The 15,671-nt window shown below is 42.5% G+C and overlaps 1 protein-coding gene across 9 annotated transcripts in view; it reads left to right on the plus strand.

Moving 5' to 3' along the window:
• The window catches only part of ERC2 (ELKS/RAB6-interacting/CAST family member 2), a 963,856-nt gene that overhangs the window by 718,836 nt on the left and 229,349 nt on the right, over nucleotides 1-15,671 (plus strand). For 8 of the 9 annotated variants that reach the window (XR_014016968.1, XR_014016969.1, XR_014016970.1 and 5 more), the window contains 2 exons: nucleotides 1,731-1,878; nucleotides 3,346-3,474. Coding sequence is in view for 6 of the 9 variants with exons in the window: in XM_081247675.1 (XP_081103801.1) it covers nucleotides 1,731-1,878; nucleotides 3,346-3,474 (277 nt within the window). In the remaining 3 variants the exon portion in view is untranslated. The remainder of the gene's footprint in view (nucleotides 1-1,730; nucleotides 1,879-3,345; nucleotides 3,475-15,671) is intronic. The other variant, XM_081247676.1, reaches the window with a different exon arrangement.

Consider the following 15,671-nt stretch of genomic DNA (forward strand, 5'->3'; position numbering starts at 1 on the left):
TTTTTTTAAGTGACAGGAAGAGTTATCCAGTGGTGTCTTCCACAGCTTTTAGAAAGTATAAAGGGAACTTACTTATTTCTTGAAGAAACATTTTTTAACATCTTTATTGGAGTATAATTGCTATACAATGGTGTGTTAGTTTCTGCTTTATAACAAAGTGAATCAGTTATACATATACATATGTTCCCATATCTCTTCCCTCTTGCGTCTCCCTCCCTCCCACCCTCCCTATCCCACCCCTCTAGGGGGTCACAAAGCACCGAGCTGATCTCCCTGTGCTATGCGGCTGCTTCCCACTAGCTATCTATTTTACGTTTGGTAGTGTATATATGTCCATGCCACTCTCTCACTTTGTCCCCGCTTACCCTTCCCCCTCCCCGTATCCTCAAGTCCATTCTCTAGTAGGTCTGCATCTTTATTCCCATCTTGCCCCTAGGTTTGAAGAAATATTTTTGACATATGCTTTACACTTAATGCTCTTCTAGAAGCTGGAGAATTGGTGGTGCACAAGACAAATGAGGTTCCAATTCATGGAGTGTCAAGCCTAGAAAACAAACAAACAATAAGTATCTTAAGATCCTTTCAAATAGTAAAGAGTTCCATGAAAAACCAGTGTAACGTGACAGGCCAGTGGCTTGGGTACAAGGTGGAAGCTGGGAAGACACTGCTAGGGATAGTGGCTAGAGAGGATTTTTCTGAGCTGAGACATGAAGGGTGCCATTTGTGGCAAAGGCATTCCAGTCAGAGGGAATGGCAGAGGCAAAGCTTATGAGGTGAGAACAAGTGTAACATTTTCAGGGACTAGAAAAGAGATCAGGAACGAAATGTGCTAGAGGCTGGTGATTGAGGAGGGAGGAAAGGAACAAGATGACCTCAGGGAGGTGCTCAGGGCCAGTTGGTGTAACGAGTTGCAGGCATCAGTAAAGGGTCTGAATTTGAAGTTTAATGGGTGATGGAATGGACTTTTCATCCAACAGAATGGTGGAATCTGGATTTATATTGTTTTTAAAGACTACTTTGGTCTCTGTACCAGGGCAGCCAGTGGTTACCAGAGCTACACCAGTGGTTACTGGTGGTTGGGAGAAGTTTATAGGAAGGGAATGAAGGACGACTTCTAATTAGGGGGCCTGGGCTGCTTAGTGGATGGTGCAGTAATTACTGAGATAAGGAAGACTGAGAAATGAGAGTGGTTTTTGGTGGAATGGCATGGGAGCGTTACTAATTTTGTTGAAAATTTAAAGGAGACCCTAGTAAATATCTCTGCATGCCTTTCTTCCAAAGAAAACCTTGCATGATAAAAATAATACTTGATATTGAAGTTGCTGCCCAATTTTGTTGAGTTGTCTTGGGGTACCTAGAACCTTACCTGGCAGATGGCTGGCTGGCTAGCTGGATGGAAGGATTGACAGATGGATGAATGGTTGAATGACTGGATGGATAAATGGGTAGTTGTCTTAGAAAGGAATGGGCAGATTGACTCCCTCCATTTCTCATATGCAGCTGTGTCTGTGAAACCATCAAAAGATGTGTGTTTCAGAGGACACAGTGTGTTGGTCTCAGGGATTCTGACCCAAACTACTTTGTACATTCTGAGAGTCAAGGAGGTAGTTTTTCTTAAACACTATCCATAGGTCCTCCCCATGAGGCAACACTTCATGGTTCATTTCAACTATAAATGCTGATTTTTTTTCACTTTATAAAAATCATCACAATAATCTTTATTTTACCAGACAGGAAGCACTGCTTGCAGCAATCAGTGAAAAAGATGCAAACATTGCCTTGCTGGAACTGTCTGCCTCCAAAAAGAAAAAGACACAGGAAGAAGTGATGGCCCTCAAGAGGGAAAAAGATCGACTTGTGCATCAGTTAAAGCAGCAGGTGGGGACTTTCGCACGAATGGTGTGTTTTGCTGGGTTTGGGGTTTTGGGTGCTTTCTCTGGGTTTAGCTACTCTTCATTTTGCCATCCATCCTGCAGGCTCACGCAGCTAAAACCAGGTAGGAGTGAAATGGCCCAAGTTGTTGCTGGAACAACATTTTATTGCTTTTCTGTGTTTTTGTGCATGTGCCTGGGCTTGTGTGGTTTGCAACCAGTGCTGTTTTCCTTTCTTTTGTATTAGCATCATCTCCCCAGAAATAGCTCTCAGCTCTCTTCCTTCCAGTGGACTTTCTATGACTTCTGACTAAATCCTAAAAAGTACTAGTTAAATTCTGGGCACCTTCTTTCCCATTGGACTTGTTACCTTCTGTCTTGCTCACTTTCTGGGCCCAATAATAACTCCTGTCATCCAGTTCTTTCGATTTCTTTCTCACCATTCTTCCAACTTTGATTCTTCACCTATTTCCCAGGACTTTCCGGCCAAGGACCCTTTCCCACCCGCTATGCTTGGAGACCTCCTCAGCCATTATTTAGTCAAATATTTTTCTATTACCTGTTTACCCCGTTAACCTGTTTTTCCCTCCTCTCTAGGCCACTATACTTCTTCTGAGGGAAAAGGAAGAAGAGACAAAATCCTAACTTGTGCAGAAAGTTCTTTGCTTTCTGGAGGGTTTTCTAGTAGTGGCTTAAATGGAAATATATATACCTGAAGCATATTGCAAAGTCATCCCTGAAATCTTCAGGCATTATTGCTCCTCCATATCTAACTTGAGGGCTTTTGGAATCAATAGTTAAAGATATTCAGCTGGATTCTAGCTTCATTATGAAACCCACTCAGCAGATAATGGCTCAATGGTCTGTGGTCTCACAAGGTGGCTGCCACATCTTAGCTAGGGCCACCTGTGAATGACACATGGTACCATGTGGAGTGTGTCCATATTGATTTCAGCCCCCAGGACTGGCTCTCTGCCTGCTGGGGAGATCTGGGCTGAGCACAGTGTGCAAGGTAAATGGAAAGGAAGCCCGAAAGGAAAAGCTCTCTCCCCTCACAACTGGGACAACTTTTTCCCTCCTCAGGAAGGAAAAGCCATCCTTTGGCCCTGAACCAGAGTCTTATTCTCATGGGGCTGCCTTGCTGTGAGAGAGAGAGAGAGAGAAAGAGAGCGAGCACGAGAGCGAGCACTGCCACGCCTGGGTGCCCTCTCCTGCAGAGGGAAGGTACCAGTCACTGCCAGACATTGGGGTCATTCCGCAGAGCAGCATGCCTTGCTAGTGCTGGCCCCAGGGGTCGGGGGCCGCTTACATCTGACCTCTTTGTTTGGGGCTGTGCATCTTCTACACTGGTTTTTCCACCCACTGGGCCACAGAAAGTCAAGTCGGGGCTCCTTCTTTGCTTTCTCTTAATTCCTTCCCTGTGCGCCCTGTGCCCCCTTCTCCTGCACCTAACCATTGTAGCTTTCTCCCACAGGTTTATAGACCTAGGAAACAGCCCCCGAGCTCGAATATACCATGCACTTGTGATGCTGGCTACAGCCCAGATATTACGGCCAAGTACCACGGGTCCAGCTACGATGCATACATGATCCAAAGGTCTCAGGTCAGTCAGCTGCTAAGGAGATACTCTCCCCCATCATTGGGGATGGGGGTGCATAAGACCTACATCACATCTTGACCTTCACCTCTTTTGATGATTTCCAGTATTCAGTGGCCATAAAGTCTGGAACCATAGATGATAGCACTATATCTTGATTTATAATGCAATTTTATTATTTTGTATTTGCCAGTGGTTCTAGTTTTGATGGCCACCCTACAGGGACAGCTCTTCTGAAATAGCCTGGCAGTGCTGTAAAGACAAGATGCCAGAGGCCTTACTGTCAGGCACATTGGATTAAATTTTTCTTTTTGTCTCTTAGATACTTTCCTCCCCAAATCTCCCTCTACCCTTCCCAATAAGGAATTTTTTTTTAAGGCTGCTTTTTTTCTTTCTCAGCATCATGAAAATGCACTCCTGGATTCCAGGAAGGATTGAGTGTAGCCCTTCAATTTGCTCCTGGGAAGCTGTACAAAGCCTTCATTATTCACGACAGGCTTGGTTTTGGGTATCATGGGGCACATTTAGGAAACCCCAGCCATGCAGAGTTAGTCTCCCGCCTGGGCTAAAGCAGGGTCTGAAGGGCTGTTGTGGAAAAAGAGGCAGCAAAGGAGGAGAATGGGCTTCTTTCCATGACTTAAGTTTGAAATTCTTCCCCACACCCTACTGGCCACAGAGCAAGAAAGAATGTGAATTTACGTATCCTTGTTGTAAATGATAATGATTCTAAAAATAATGAGTAATTTGCTTATAAAAGCATGCCCTTTTTTACTGAGGGTTTACTTTGTGCCAGAATGTGAATCCAGTGTCCCTGGGGGATTTTGTCCCACAGTCCTCACAGCAGCCCTGTGATGTGAGTGTCAAGATTACCTCCTCTTTTAGGGGCCATAGCTGAGACTCAGAGTGTGGAATAACCAGCTCAACACACACAGCTTGTAAGTGATAGAGCTCAGGTTTTGTATAGTCCACCTGCGTCCACACAAACCCCACCATGTTCAGAAAGTAATTCAGAGTTGCAAGCAGATGGGTATTCCAGAAATTGTGAGGGCCCCTTATCTTTGTATACCTGAAGTAGATGCCAAAAATCCATTTAAGAATGTTCTCCAGCCACTCACAAAGAGTAGGTTCTGCCTAGAGCTCTTGATCTTAGGATGTTTGATCACATCAACAACTACTAATACTTCTGAGCTCTCAGCATGTGCCAGGTATGGGTCAAAGGGCTTTACATACATTAACTCATCGACTCCCACCAAAGCAGAAGGGCTGATGCTCTTATAGAGAAGGAACCAGAGGTCCAGAGAGGTTGGGTGCCCTGCTCAGGCTTTATAGCTGGACACACCATGATACTTAAACAGATTTTTTTGCCACACACCTTAAATGGATTTTGTAGATGCCATCTGGAGTTGCACTGCTTAGGTTGAATTTTGTTTCTAGCACTTGTTAGCTGAGTGATCACGAGCAAAATACTGAGCCTCAGTTTCCTCATCTGTAAATTGGGCTAATAACTTAATTCAAAGGGTTGTTTGTGAGGTGTAATGTATACAAAGTGATTTGCACATGCCTGGCACACCAACGTGCTATATATGTGTAAGCTGCTATTACTACTACTACTACTACTGCTACTACTAATTGATTTTATCACCACCAGCCCTCAGAGATAGTTTGATTTTAATTTCAATTTCATCTTTGCTGTTTTTCACATGCCTTGGAGTCGCAGCTTGTTGAGAACATACTGTTGAACTGTGGGAGAAAGAGCAGACAGTTGTTGACACTAAAGCCTTCCCGCTCCCCCCACCCCTGAAGCCCAAGCACTTGGGGAGTGGGGGGCAGACATGTTAGGAGTTGTAGACCCTAGTTCCCTGCCTGCATTGAACAGGCCCCCAACATTTATTAAGTTTGTTTGGTTTGTGTATGCAGCCCACATGGACGTCCATCAGAGAGGACATCCCCAGGAGGGTGAGTCCCAGACCTCAGTGGTCATCACCTGCATGTCTGATTTGGGAGAGCAGAGCTCTTTTAGGCACCCAGGCTAATGGGAGGGGAAGGTCATAGGTCTGGGTGTTCACCTGCCCAATGTTCTGCAAGGATTTTGAGGCAGATGGGCTCATGAGATGTGTTACCCTCTTCAGGCTGCCTTTTGAGCTCATCTCATACAGGTCTCTCTGCCCACATCATTCCCGGTGACTGAACTCGAGTAGCTCATTCAACAATCCCCATAGCTATTGCACTTTGCCAAGCACATAATGGGCACTCGATAAATATTTATTGTGTGAATGATTACATGACTTCCATAAGCCAGGTCTATACCAAGTGTTTTATATATACAAAGGTTTACAAACGTTATCTCATTTTGTCCTCATAATCACCCAACTACCCAACATATTGCATACCTACCATGTGCCAGGCTCTCTGACAGGTGCTGGGGATTCATCCACAACAGATATTTTACACACAGTATCCACAATCCCTTCCTCATGGACCTTGTTAAATTAGAGGGGGTAGAGAGAAAGGTAATAAACCATAAACATAATAAGTAAGTTATAGAAAAAAGAAAAATATAGACCAGCATAACAACAACAGGAATCCAGGGTAGGACTGAGGGGCTGATGACACTGTAAAATAGGGTAGACAGGATGGGCCTCACTGGGAAGAAGCCGTGAGCAAAATTTGAAGGAGGTGAGAAAGTGAGCTCTGTGGATATTTAGGGGAAGGATGTTCTGGCAGAGGGAACAGCCCGTGCAAAACCCTAAGGCAAGAGAGTCCTGGTGTGTTTGGGAATAGCAGGGAGGGCAGTGAGGCTGGAGTGAATAAGAAGGTGAACCATCACAGCAGTAATGGGCTAGGGTAGGCTGTGCAGGATCTGCTAAGAGTGGTATATTCTGGAGCAGAAATTATCCAAAGTTAGGAAGCAGAATACACCAACCATGCAGTGTCAGAACAGGGAGGACTCCCTCCAGTACCACTCAGAGTGCCCTGTTTAAGGTTGCTGTAATTGAGCCCACCCTCCAAATCCCCTGGCTCCAGCCTTGAAGAAGTCCCAGCGCTTAGCTTGCATTTTTTTTAAAAGCATTGGTGGGTGTGAGGGAGATGCAAGAGGGAGGAGATATGGGGATATATGTATATGTATAGCTGATTCACTTTGTTATACACCAGCAACTAACACACCATTGTAAAGCAATTATACTCCAATAGAGATGTTAAATAAATAAATAAATAAATAAATAAATAAATAATTTAAAAAATAAAAAGCATTGGCACTCAATTGGAGCCACAGAGAACTAATGCCAGAATTTGCTTGTTATGGCTATTGAGATTTTCAAATAGAATAGGAACAGGGCCCTTTGACAGAACGCCCTCCCTGACTTTCTGGCAGTCTCAGTAACATATCATTGGAGTCCAAATCCTGCCCTTTCCTTGCTATGAGGAGGTAGGCAGGTGGACAGTAGTGACCACCTCCATGCCATTGGCCTGCTCAGGGTGGTGGCTATACCTTGGAGAACTGCAGCCAGAGTCCAGGCCAGGCCAGAAGTTCTCAAACCTCAGTGGGCAGAAGCATGATCTCTTCTAAAGATGTCTCATGAAAGGCTCATCACTCTCTGGCTGTCACTGCTGAAAAATCTTCCCTGACTTCCCTTGCTGGTGGGATAAAGAAAAATTCAAGCCAACGTGCTCTCTGCCTTGTATATGCAATTCCCTTTGCCTGGAACACATTTCCCTCTTTTCCTCACCTAGTTAACACCTACTGGTTCAATTCAATCTCAGCCCAATATCACTATTTCAGAGAGGCCTCTGGGACTTTCTCAACTGGGTCAAATCCCCAATTTGGCACTCTTGTAGCACATGTACATCTTTTAATTGCATTGGAACAGACGCAATTTTGCATTTGTTTTGGTGGTTACTTGAATAGAAACTATCTGTCATGCTAGTTAATGAACTCCATGAGGACTGAGAATGTGGCCTCATGACTTTTTTTCTGCTGACCATTTGTCTCCAGGCCTAACACAATTGCTAGCACATGGTAGGCATTCAGCAAATATTAGTTGACTGTATAAATAAATGAGTGAGTGAGTGAATCGCCAGGGCAGCTTATTAAAAGAAGAGACTTCTTTGATCAATCATTACATTAGACAAGACTTAGCCTCATAATTCTTCTGACCCTAATATTCCAGAAAGCCACCACCAACTTATAGGATTTGGTAGAAGACATGGAGAGCTGCTTGCTGAATCATGACCACAAAATTGGTGCTATGTTCTTTCTTGCCACGTTGCAAGAGACACTTTGCAGAGATGACTTTTACCATACTAGAATTATTTGCAATGGTGTCCATTTTGAACCTTTCCTTCCAGTCTCTTTGCTGTATTCTAGTTCAGATCCCTTCCAATTTTGGAGGTTCTTCTTGAATTAAATACCACTGAGTTTCCAGATGTGGCAGAGATTACTTGCAGTTATAAAGGGAGTCCCACCATTTCTTTTCTGAAAACGTTTGAGTGTCTTGTAAATTAATTTGCCTAGAAATACCTAAACTCCCATTAAACACCTATCAAGAGAGCCAGAGAAGATGATATGAAATCAGTTCAGAAATTCCAACTATGCTTAACAACAAAAGAATCTTTATGACTCTCTTCAGGTATTGACATCTGAGTTGATTCTAGGCTGAGCGCTGTATAAAGGTAAGAGAGCAGTACAAATTAACTTTCTGTTACTTGTTGCTTACAAGACGATAAAGGATTAATCATAGTTTGGTAGTAGACATATAAGTCTATCCAATTTTTGTGTTCTTCCCAATTCCATTTCTTCACAAGCACACACCCCTGACACTTTTATTCTACCTCTTCTTAAAAAAATCTTCCTTCTAGATTTTTGCAATATTGGGAGAGGGACTCAATTGGGAATTAGTTAAGGGTTTGTTTTTTTTTAATTTTCTTGTTCTTTCTCTAGGGATGGTAGTTCTAAAAAATATTATTAAAATTTATCATCTTTCCTTCTTCTGTGTCTTAGATCCAATCCCCCCAACTCTTTTCCTCCACCCTTGAAGAAAGGACTGACATCAAAATAATTAATTCTGAAATCATTGGATTTTCCTGCTGCTAAAGGGTTTTGAAGGAAGCTTAAAACTAAATCTTACCCCCTAAGCCTTATTCCCAAACGCTCCCTTGTGTGCTGAAGTAGTGAAATGTACATCCTTGATGAAAATGCCTGTTTAAAATGAGGGCCAGACACTATTGTTTAGTTGAAATTAGAACCAGCTTATTTCTCAGAACTAGTTAGAATACTTTTGTGATCAGAGATAAATTGTGCTTGGTTTTCTTTTCCCCTTCCTACCAGTTCTGGCATTGCTTTTGGTTACCCACTGGTCAGTTGGGAACAGGAAGGCGTTAAGACTAGTCCACTGATTCTCTGTGTTTTCCCCCAGAGCTTGCAGAGAAGTCCTATGTCCAGGTTAACATTCTGGAGGCTATGCCAGGTCTGCACAGTATAACTGATTTGGGTATGTCTCCCCCTCCCCTATTGTGTCCAGACCATCATAGGATTGTCTCTAAGAATTAGCCAAACAGGTATGGCCAAGAGTGGGAGAAGGCAGACTCTGCCCTGGGAATTATTCAGGAGAGCTGGTTGTAAGGATGAGATTCTAGCCAAAATTGGATCTCAGCAGAGGTAGAACCATCCTGTCAAGGAAAGCAGGAAGCACCTGAGTGGGATGGTTGACCAGGCATTTCTTTCCCCCCTCTACCTGGGGCCACACCTGGTTGTGCTCCCCATTTACACTTCCATTACATGGTATGCAGATGACTTTTAATTACCCTTTATGGTTTAGGAGGTGAACACAATTGAACAGCAGTGAAGGAACTTCATGCAATAGGGTTCCCATAGCCTCATGTTGTGGTTGGATGAGTGCCAGAAAAGCTTGATTTGATCCCAGCATTGTAATGCATCACAGACTTGCCCCAGATCAAATTGCTGGAATGCAAATGCATTGGTTTTCACTGTAGACTCACTTTGGGTTAAGCTGTTCATGACCCACTGGTAGAATCTAGCCACATCTCTATTTATCATTGACTTCAGTGCCAAGGATCTTTACAGTATGTTCTAGAGAACCCCTTTCTAAAAAAGAAATACTTAGATCACTCCTCGGCAGGCCAAGAGCAGGGCATCCTCACAGAGGTAAAACCTGAACTCTTGGTGTTACTGAAAACAGTATACTCTTAGTGTCCAAGTGATTGGCCAGGATACTACTCTGCTCTCTTAGCCTGGAGACATTTCTTACTCTAGGCAGCTGGTGCCTCAATCCCAATACTCAGGGAATCCATTTGGTTTGCCAGTTACAACACAAACTAGCACTCAAAGATTGTGGAGGCAAAGTGTTTTCTCTGTGATTCCATATGTTTCTCAAATCCCTGTTAGAAATGCACCTTCCCAAAGCATCAGGCGGACTCTGATGGACCACTTTTCTGAGTCTCTCATTTGAAGGAAGCCATGTTTTAAAAACCAGTTAATAAATAAATTAATTAATTAAACCATTTTAGATCCCTTCCCTAAACATTCATGGAGCACCTTTGGTGGGGCTGTGTGGGGCGCTCTTGGGCTATAGAAGGAGATGTTGATACTGACTTCGTCCTTGAGCCTTGGGTTTTTTTAATCATCTCTACCATCTATAAGGCAGATATTAGCTCATGAAACAGATGACAGAGCAAACTGCTATTTTTTGGTGCAGAAGTGTTACTAATGTGCAAAAGTCTTTGCTTGCTAGAGGGGGCAGGGAATACTTCCTGCAGAAATAGGCATTCCTATGGATGTTGTAATTGACAATCCGTAGCCTATCTTTTGTGACAAATGACTATCCAACCATGATACTTTCTTAAGTTTTCAAGGATCCTAGTGTAAGTATTGCTACTCTTAGAAAAACTTGCTCTTTGCTTTGGAGTATACCTTTTTAAGTAGAAAAACTTGAAAAGACCAACTTTACCACTGCATTCCCCCACTTTTAGAAATACATAAAGGGGGAGATGGGTCTGCCTTGTAAGTTTCAGAGTGATTTGCCAGCTTTGTTTCAGTCATTTGAAGCACCCCCTGCAGTATCTGGCCGTTGGCACAGTACCTCAGAATAACAGGCTTAGCTGAAGGTGACCAAAACAGAGAAGAGTATACAAATGCCAAGAAGATCTCTCACGTGCTTTCTCTTTTTTTTAATTCAAATTTCACATCTGCGCTCTATTTTTAAACAGTTATTCTTTAAGTGATAACGCATGTTTTACCAAGCCTCTTATTGGATTAGACATGTTTGAAATCCCCTCAGCTTTAACCTGTTCATTACTGCCTCCAAGAACATTCAGATAGTGTATATGGGGGAGAGTTTCCAAGATGTTAGCCTCCAGGGAGCCATTGTATTTTGGGGAGGGAGGGATCCAGCGGTTATGCTGTGTAGATTTGGGGGGGACCTTAGACTGACATTGCTTTAAGAGGAATCAAGTGTGGGTGTAATGTGTGCAGCATTCTTGCTATTCATCATAGTTTTTCTACTCACATTTTAGAGTAGGAAGAGTTAACAGTTTTTGAGCTCTTACTGTATACCCAGCACTGGGCTAGGAATTTTAAATATATTATCTCATTTAATTCTCATAACAGCTCTGAAAACCAGTTGTTATTAATCCCATTTTGGAGATGAGGAAACTATGGTCCAGGAACTAGGCAAAGATGCCACGGCTAGTGAGGGGTCTCATTCTAAAACTCTTTCATGGTCTTCCCAACAGATGTCCCCAAGTTGGTGCTACACCTCTTAGGTCATAGGCCCCCTGACCTGGGGCTAAAAAGGAGCATAAAAAGCAGGCTTTATTCTGTGACCCTGAGCACCACTCCCAGCCTCTCCTGCTGCCCCAGCCAGCTCCTGCCGTGACCCCGGGGTCACATGTGCAGGCTAGGGAGGGCGATTTATCTCTTCCTGCATCACCAGGCGTCACCCACTGCCAAGGGGAGAAAGGGCTGTGGGCTTGATCAAGTGTGTTTCATTTTCTGCTTTCCCACATGAAATGTTGACATTTGCCTCTTGGAGCCTTTGTGTTTCATTCTCAAGATATCTGCTTGAAAGCCTTTTTTCCTTTAGTTTTCCAGTTTCTTCTTCATCATTTAACATACAAAAACAGGTTCCTCCTGGTCTCTTTCTCTCTCTCCCTCCTTTCCTACCTCTCATCATATAATTAAAAGTCCTTTCAGGTTGTCTTCACCTTATCATTTCAATTGAATTGAAAAAAGATCTGACTTCCTGCCCTTGTGTCTTCCTGATGCTGAATTCCAAAATGAAAGAAAAGTCCTTCCCCTGCCCCTTTTTTGCTTCATACTACCCCTTGAATAATTGTGATTAAATCATGCTGATTTTGTCATTGATCTGCATTGTTGTACAGACTGAGTTTACCCTTTCCTGGCTTCAGAATTGCTTCTTTTTTGACTTTTTCAAGTAATTAACAGGAAAAGGATTTTTCACCCTCCTCTCTCCTGATTACAGAAACACAATTATCAAACTCAGAATTTAACATTTCTCTTTACTCTTACTCAACTCCATATTCTTTTTGGGAAGTGCCACTTTCTTTTGTTATCCTCTGCCACATGCAGAGGTAAAAGTTCCAGAATCCCCCACGTTTACTGTTTTTTTTTTCAATGTAGCACTATATTAAAAAGTAATAAGGACTATATACACAATTGATACTATGTACAAAATAGATAACTAATGAGAACCTACTGTATAGCACAAGGAACTGTACTCAGTGCTCTGTGGTGACCTAATGGGAAGGAAATCCAAAAAAGAGGTGATATATGTATATATATATAGCTGATTCACTTTGCTGTACAGTAGAAACTAACACAACACTGTAAAGCAACTATAATAAAAAAATTTTTTTTAAGTAATAAGGACTTAATTTTGTAACCATCCTTATTATGTAAATGATACTTTTCATAGTTGAAAGCATATAAATAAATGTTTTATTGTAAAAATAATGTATTCTCATTATAGAAACTTAGAAAATGTAAATAAAAACTAAAATCACCCATAATCCTGCCACTCAGAAATAAGTATAAGATATAATAAGTATAAGATTTATACTTGCCTACATTCCATTGTCTACATACATATTTGAACAAAGACATGACATACTACATAATAAAGCTTTTTTAGCTTTATAAATGTTTGATATTGTGTGCATTTGCCAATGTCCTTAAAAGTCTTCAAACACATATATCTTGGTTCTATGATTTCCATCACTGCCATAATTAATTTTGTCATTCTTCTATTGTTGGGATTTCAATCGTTTCTAGTTTTTCACTTTTATAATCACACTTGGTGAACATTTCAATATATAAATCTTTTTTTCTGTTATTTTCCTTAAGATTAATGCCCCAAAGTAGAAATATTGGTGTTACGGGTATTTTAAGGATTTTAGAGAATTAAGCAATAGCTCTCTTCTACAAAGTAGTTGACATTTTAAAATTTTTACATAAATGTCAACTGTTTGTGTTAAGTTTGTTTCTAATAACATGCCAGTCTCATAGATTTGGGAAAGAATATCACTATTCTAGGACAAATGGTAGGTAAACTTAGAGAGCAAGAGGCAGAGGCAGATTTTTATGACTTCTAAGGGGAGTAGTCATGGGACAAAATGGGCAGTTCATTCAGCAAATCTTTACTGAGCATCTACTATATGCCAGATACTGTTCTGGACATTAGGGGTACCATAGGGAACAAAACACAAAAATCCCTACCCTGAGAGAACTTGTATTCTAGTGGAGGACACAAATAAGAAACAAAATAAAGACATCAAGTATATAGCATGTTAATTGACAATAAATGCTATGAAGAAAAATGAAGATGATGTTCTGTGAGGTGTCTGGGGGTGATTTTGAATAGGGCATTCCCAGGATGCCTCCTTGAGAAAGGGACAGGTGAGCAAAGACTTGCAGGGAGGTGGGAGTAGGCCATGTGGAGTACTGTGCAGGGAGGGAGTGGTCAGTGGGGACAAACTGTAACCAGGAGAGTTGGAATCTGTTCTTCTCAGGTCAGATCCCAAGTGCAGTTGCTGAGTTGACAAGGTGGGGGAGCCAGAACCCCACAGCACCAGTGTTTAGATGAGATAAATTTTAAAAAAAATCAGCGCACAACCAAAACCCCATTCTCTTATCTTTGCCCTGATATGGCCATTTGGAAATGCCCATTGGACACAGCCAGCAAATCTTTACTCAGATGATCTTTGCACAGTGGAATTGTGCAAGGAGTTTACAAGTTCAGATTGGACAGAGAGGCGGTCCATTTCAGAAAACAGTGACGATTGACTGAACAACAGTGGAAACTCAGAAGGTCTCAGTCCAGGCTGATTCTTATGCCCCAGAAACCTCTGATTAACCAGTCATCTCGAGGCTGGTTTATTTCCTCTCTCTCATGGTTCAGCGCTCCTAGAATTACAAACACAGCTCAGAAGCCAACCAGAAACCCTACTGCTTTGGGCTACCTTGGGTGTGCCAAAGCCCCTTTGGGTGCTAGGGTAGGAAGCAGGTGTGTGGGTCACAAGGTCAGGCAGAGTTTCTGTTGTCAGTCCTCTTGGGTTTGGGGGCCAGATACTCTCTAAGATGTCTGACTCAGCAGCCATCCAGAAAGTATGATGTTAAATCTTTCATCTTTAAACAAAACAAGGGAGCCCATCTCACCAGGTGGGCTGCCAGGAAAGCCCTGGCAGGTAATAGAAGGTGCAGGGTCTGGGAATGAGCCTGGGGGTCAGAGTTTTAGCCCAGCTCTGACCCCCAACACACTGAGAACCTTGGGCAGCTCGTTTTGCTTCTCTCTCACAGGCTCAGCTTCCTCATCTGTAAGGTGAAGGGATTAAACTAACAGACCTCTTAGCTCTTCACAGTTTTGATAGTCAGAAACTATTCTAGCACATTCATATATATAGTACATTGAGTACTTGATCTATACCAAGGACTTTGAGGATGCACAGGAAAGTGAAAGTATTTGCTTTGATGGAGCCTGCAGTTGAGTAGGGGAGATATATTATTCAGTAAGATATTAACACAGCTATTATTTCTTGAAGAAATGATATTCTAGGCACAGCATTGTACTTTTGTTGTTTTATTACAATCCTCACAAAAACTCAGTGAGGTAATACCATCATTGTCTCCAGTTTGCAAATGGAGAAACCAAGTCACAGAGTTAGTGAGCGAATCTACCTTAGGGGTAACAGAGTTAACCCCTTTGTTTTCCATTGCAACACAGTTGCCATCTTTCCCATCAGGGAATGTTTGAGAATTCTAGATTTCAAAGATGACAGAGAAGAAGGAAGGCTCTGAATTTTGCTCATTTGGCTTGTGTAATCCCGACTCATCTTCACTTATTAGTTATATGATGGTGAGCAGGTCAACTTACCTTCCTGTGAAATGGGTATGTTGTTTGCTGTCTAACTCACAGAGAAGCATTATCATGAAGCATCTTCTCTGGGGAAAGGTCTTTAAAAACGCTGAGGGCTGCACAAATGTGCAGGATGTTGATCTCAGTTCTGAGGTGCAAAGACAGGGCTATGTTTTTTTTCCCCACAGGGTAGCACTGTGCTTTGAGGAATGATGGTCCCAAACAGTCTCTGGTGACAATCCATTGACACAGACCCACTCCACATGACTTGTTCCCTTGACCAAAGAAGAAAGAAATTGAGTGACAACGTTCATAAATAGGCCTCTGTCTTCTGCTTTTCTGGGAGCCAGACCGTGATTTATCCTTAAAGAAAAACAAATAGTGCAGAAGGTGCAGACATTGCCTTGAAAGAACCCAGTTCAGTGTGGGTTCAGACATCTTCCTTCCAGGAAAGAGTATCCAGATCTCCCAGCCCTGGTCTTGCTTGTCCAGGCTCCTGGGAGGTCTGCTGGGGGTCTTCTCAGGGTCTTCTGAGGCTTCTTGAGATGAGGTCGGGCTTCCAGGGAGAGCCTCTGTGTTCCTGAGCTTTCTAGTGATGCAATCCTTGGTGAGGCAGGGAAACAAAAAGCTGATATTTTGGAGGGGGAAGAGCCATCTCTGGGGGATTATTTTTTATGAACCAAAGACACTTAAGTGTTGCCGATTTATCTTAATAACAGATACTATGAGCAAATGTCCCAGTTGCCTCTTTGTACTTTTGGCAAGTATGGATGAGAAATGGAATGGAGCAGACCCAGTCAGAGCTGGCTAGCCTGA

This window comes from Mesoplodon bidens, assembly GCF_964165515.1.
Source record: "Mesoplodon bidens genome assembly, chromosome: 10".
In the NCBI taxonomy this organism is placed as follows: Eukaryota; Metazoa; Chordata; class Mammalia; order Artiodactyla; family Ziphiidae; genus Mesoplodon; species Mesoplodon bidens.